This window comes from Ursus maritimus, unplaced genomic scaffold (assembly GCF_017311325.1).
Source record: "Ursus maritimus isolate PB19 unplaced genomic scaffold, ASM1731132v1 scaffold_33, whole genome shotgun sequence".
Classification (NCBI taxonomy): domain Eukaryota; kingdom Metazoa; phylum Chordata; class Mammalia; order Carnivora; family Ursidae; genus Ursus; species Ursus maritimus.
In genome coordinates this window covers 10,997,043-11,002,133 of record NW_024425897.1, presented here as the reverse complement: position 1 = coordinate 11,002,133, position 5,091 = coordinate 10,997,043, and the positions used below count along the sequence as shown (strand labels likewise).

The 5,091-nt window shown below is 63.9% G+C and overlaps 1 protein-coding gene across 5 annotated transcripts in view; it reads left to right on the top strand.

The window, feature by feature from the left end:
- Positions 1-1,823: 1,823 nt before the first annotated feature.
- PATZ1 (POZ/BTB and AT hook containing zinc finger 1) overlaps positions 1,824-5,091 on the top strand; it is an 18,766-nt gene continuing 15,498 nt past the window's right edge. For 2 of the 5 annotated variants that reach the window (XM_040619750.1, XM_008710634.2), the window contains exons 1-2: positions 1,828-3,426; positions 4,820-4,883. In XM_040619750.1, the coding sequence (XP_040475684.1) occupies positions 2,156-3,426; positions 4,820-4,883 (1,335 nt within the window). In that variant the 5' untranslated portion in view covers positions 1,828-2,155. Of the gene's footprint in view, positions 3,427-4,819; positions 4,884-5,091 lie in introns of all 5 variants that reach the window. The other 3 variants (XM_040619753.1, XM_040619752.1, XM_040619751.1) reach the window with 3 other exon arrangements.

Below are 5,091 nucleotides of genomic sequence, written 5' to 3'. Positions count from 1 at the left end.
GGGTCCCCCCACGGCGCCTCGTCTGGAAGTCCCCCACTGCGCGCGTGGCTCGGTGCAGTCCAGGCGCGCGGTTGTGGGAATCCCGAGCGGAGTTGGAAGCCGGGACCGTTCATTTGCATGCTAATACCCAGAATGCTTTTCCCCCGCACACCGCTTCTCTTAATGGAAGCGCTCAGTTTGGAACCGTGGAAAGTTTGGAACACACACTTTGCTCCCTCTCTGCAACTGTGGGAACTTCCTTCCCGCACACGCTGTGCCTGCAGCCCCGGCCTCCAAGTCGGGCTGGCCGGTAGCGGCCGCCCGCGCTTCCCGGGCAGGCGAACCTCGGTATCCAACCCGCGCGCCTAAGCATCCCCAGGCCCGCCGGGGACAAAGCGCCCTGGCCTGCCGGCGGAGCCCATAGCTTGAGCGCTTGGCGACTCTCTGGGCTGCGGGCGCTGGGGATGCTCCCGTCCCCAGGAGACTTTAAGGAGCTCCCCGGACCCGCCAGTATCCCCGGTTCCCTGGGGGTTGCTGGGGTGCACGGAGACCCCCGTTCCTGTCCACCGCCCTTGCCTCTATGTTGTCGCCTCCCTGAGCTACTGACTTCCCGCTCCCCGGGGCACAAAGCTCAGTGTGTGGTGGTTTGGGAGAATGGCTGGACGATGGCCTCATCTTCCCAGCTCTCCCAGGCACGCAGCCCCTTCGGTTCGGTCAGTGAGCGGGGTGCAGAAGCAGCTCCGGAGGTTCGGCCTGCCCCCAGCCAGGACCCCGGGCCCTCGCTGGGGTTGCGAGCGGGGAGGCGATCGCAGGCGACTTCTGGGGATTTCGCGCATCAAAGTGGGGCTCCGAAGGGTAACCGACGCCCGCTCGACTTACGGGTGCACACCACAGGCTGGGGGGCCCAGGTCTGCACCCCTCGTCCCTCACCCCTCCCTCCCGTCCGCTCGCCGCCACTCTCGGCGGGGAGGGAGGGACAGTGGGAGCTGGTTTGCTGGCTTGGCGCTTCGTTTGCATTGGTCCGGGGGGGCTGAGACTGCAGCCCCCGGCCCCGCGGGCGGGGTGGGGAGGCGGGGGCCGGACGGGGGCTCAGTCTGCGCCAGCATTGGCGGAGCTGGGGAATGGGGAGGGGGGGCAGGAAGCGGGGGGAGCGGAGCTGCGGGGGGGGGGGTGTATAAATAGGGAAGGGGGGACGTGCATCCTCGGCTGGGTGAGGGGGGGGCGCTCGGCACAAAGAAAGTGGAAAGTTTGCAGCGCGGGGCGGCCCGGGCTAGGGATCCGGGTGCGCACGTGCAGGGCCGGGGGCGCCGGGGGCCCCCCACGCCGAGCTCGCCGTTTCTTTTTTTTTTTTCCCTGCAAGCGAGAGGGGGGGTGTTGTTGGTATCGCCCCCTCCTTCTCCTCCCCCCAGGGGTGAAAGTGCAAGAGGAAGTGCAGCCGCTGCCATCTTTCCTCCGCTCCGAACACACGGAGGCCGGGGCCGCAGCGCCGCCGCTCCGCCGCCGCCTTCGCCCGGCCCAGGGAAGGGCCCACCCTGCCGCCGCCACCGTCCGCTCGCTCCAGCGTTCGCCGTCGCCACCGCCCGCCAGGCTCCGGGACCGGGCTCGCGCTGCCGCCCCCGTGCGCGCCCCGCCGCCGCCGCCTTCGCCTTTTGTTTCCTCCGCTCCGGCGCCCCCGCCCCGGCTCGCGCTTTGCAGGGGACGCAGCGCGCGCCCCCAGCGGGCCCGGGAAAAGCCGCGGCGCGCGCGCGCACGCCTGCGCGGCAGACCCCTCCGCCTCCTCCCCGCGCGCGCGCGCCCCTTTTGGCTGCGCGCCGGCGCCGCCTGGCGGGCGGGAGGGGAGGTGGCAGGCGCGTTTGCAGGAGGGGCGCACCTCTTTGCTTGCGTACCCCCCGGAGGTAGACCTAGGAGGGGAGGCGGGCAGGCGGAGAGGAGAGAGAAGCGCTCAATCCAGCAGGGGTGGGAGCAGCTATGTGGGAGGTGGTGAGCCCTGCTGTCTAGAGAGTCGGATCCGGACAGGGGGCGTGTGCGCTCGGCGCACCTGCAAGACTACAGAGCCCCGGGCCGGCACGTGTGGGGAGTGTAGATACGTCCGCTGCGCCCCGCTTCTCGCTGCCTAGAGGAAGGGAGGGGGGCGGGCAAGTGCAGCGGCCCAGTTTGTGGGGAGGGGGCGGCGGCCATGGAGCGGGTGAACGACGCTTCCTGCGGCCCATCGGGCTGCTACACCTACCAGGTGAGCAGGCACAGCACGGAGATGCTGCACAACCTGAACCAGCAGCGCAAAAACGGCGGGCGCTTCTGCGACGTGCTCCTGCGGGTGGGCGACGAGAGCTTCCCAGCGCACCGCGCCGTGCTGGCCGCCTGCAGCGAGTACTTTGAGTCGGTGTTCAGCGCCCAGTTGGGCGACGGCGGAGCTGCAGACGGGGGTCCCGCTGATGTGGGGGGTGCAGCGGCGGCCCCAGGCGGCGGGGCTGGAGGCAGCCGGGAGCTGGAGATGCACACCATCAGCTCCAAGGTGTTCGGGGACATCCTGGACTTTGCTTACACTTCCCGCATCGTGGTTCGCCTGGAGAGCTTCCCCGAGCTCATGACGGCTGCCAAGTTCCTACTGATGAGGTCGGTCATTGAGATCTGCCAGGAAGTCATCAAACAGTCTAATGTGCAGATCCTGGTGCCCCCTGCCCGGGCAGACATCATGCTCTTTCGTCCCCCTGGGACCTCGGACTTGGGCTTCCCTTTGGACATGACCAACGGGGCAGCCTTGGCAGCCAACAGCAATGGCATCGCAGGGAGCATGCAGCCCGAGGAGGAGGCAGCCCGGGCTGCTGGTGCAGCCATTGCGAGCCAAGCCTCCCTGCCTGTGTTACCTGGGGTGGACCGCTTGCCCATGGTGGCCGGACCCCTATCCCCCCAACTGCTGACTTCCCCATTCCCCAATGTGGCATCCAGTGCCCCTCCCCTGACTGGCAAGCGAGGCCGGGGCCGCCCAAGGAAGGCCAACCTGCTGGACTCAATGTTTGGGTCCCCAGGGGGCCTCAGGGAGGCCGGTATCCTTCCATGTGGCCTGTGTGGGAAGGTGTTCACTGATGCCAACCGGCTCCGGCAGCATGAGGCCCAGCATGGTGTCACCAGCCTCCAGCTGGGCTATATCGACCTTCCACCACCGAGGCTGGGTGAGAATGGGCTGCCCATCTCTGAGGACCCCGACGGCCCCCGAAAGAGGAGCCGGACCAGGAAGCAGGTGGCATGTGAGATCTGCGGCAAGATCTTCCGTGACGTGTACCATCTCAATCGGCACAAGCTTTCCCACTCGGGGGAGAAGCCCTATTCCTGCCCAGTGTGTGGGCTGCGGTTCAAGAGAAAAGATCGCATGTCCTATCATGTGCGGTCCCACGATGGGTCAGTGGGCAAGCCCTACATCTGCCAGAGCTGTGGGAAAGGCTTCTCCAGGTGAGGAATGGTGCCCCCTACCCCATGACCTGTCCTATTTCTGGCTCATAGGACAGTTTCTTGCTGAGATCTGAGGGTGTGGGATTTGTGGGAGTCACTTGACCCTCTAGGGCCACATCAGGTTTGGGGAGAGTGTTTTAATGGCCCTGGTTTTGTGGCCAAGAGCTGCTTTCTCTTCCCACAGGGAAATTCTGTGGCACTAGGCGTGCCCTACTGTCTGTCTTCCTTTGGGCCTTTTGGGAAGGGGCTGGATTCCTCAGGCCACAGCCACCGGGCCTCACCATTCTTCTCCCTGGGCTCCCTTTGTGTTTCCGGCACCAGGCGTGGGGCCCCCTCTGGGGACGGGAGGCTTTTCCTCCAGCGACTTTCCCTGCTTGAATGGCTGCCCAGGGAGGGACTGAAACAAGTGCATCTGGGACTCCTTACACTCCATGCCACCAAATTCCACCCCCCCCCAGCACTAACCGTCCTGGATGGGGAGACTCAAGACTCATCCCTCACATCCTCCTGGGATTCTGGGGCACAGAGTTCTGCACCCAGAGTCTCTTAGCACCAAAATCTTTGATCTGCTCTGACTTGGTGGCTCTAGAGCCTAACTGAACCCACAGATCCCCTTTATGTTTTCAGGACAGAGAGGAAGGGGCAGGATGTCTTTTTAGATTCACTTTTTAGTGAGCCTGGTAGGGAACTGAAGACTTGCCTGGGAGCACAGGGTTGTTTTATTTTTCCTCTTAAGAGAATATCAGAATAAAAGGCTGGTTTTAACTTGCCTGGATACTGAGGACCTTGTGTGTATGTGAACCTACGGATGGAGAACTCCCTTGGAGGGGCCCCAACCAGGAACCAGTCTTACCGGTCAGGCAGCCCCTGCCCACCTGCTCTGGCGGGCATCTGGTTTACCAGCCCAGCTGGGGACTTAAGGCTCTATCCCTTGGCCTCTGGGGACTGAATTCCATCCGGGTGGCATTCATTGGCTGCCCTGGTGGGAGAGGCTGGGGGAGGGGAATACTGAGTTTCTAAGGGGCTTTAGTCTGGACAATGAATCACACATACCCCCTCCCAGAAAGGCTGCAGTAAGGCAGCCTTGTCTCATTCTAAAGCCACCTCCTCTGGTCCTAGAAATCATTTGAGCTTGGGTGGGGGGGCGGCGGGGAGAATGGGTAGGCAAGGTCAGAGACAAACACTCACTTCCCTTCCCCCTCTAGAGAAAACCAGGGCAGAGAGGCCTGGGCCTATGGAGCTGGGTGGTGACTTTGTCTTTGTCACGCTGGGATGGGGAAGAGGGAGTCCTCACCATCAGTGTGTGTGCAGGTATGGGTGGGGAGTCTGGCCAAGTTTGTGGCCCCATCTTTTGAGGTCTTGTTTTAAAGTCTCTTTTGGTTCTCTTTTCCAGGCCTGATCACTTGAATGGACATATCAAGCAGGTGCACACTTCTGAGCGGCCTCACAAGTGTCAGGTAGGGGTCGGGGCAAGGGCAGAGATGGGCTGAAAGAGAATGCTGCTGTTCTCACAGGCCGGCCACAAGCCAGCTGATGTGTGTGCTGGGCCGGCTGACTGACCACCAACGCTTTGCACACCTCCCCCTCTATCCCTCCACCCTCCGTCTGCTTTTCTCCTTTGTTCTTCCCCCCCCCCCCCCCCCCCCCCCCCCCCCCCCCCCCCCC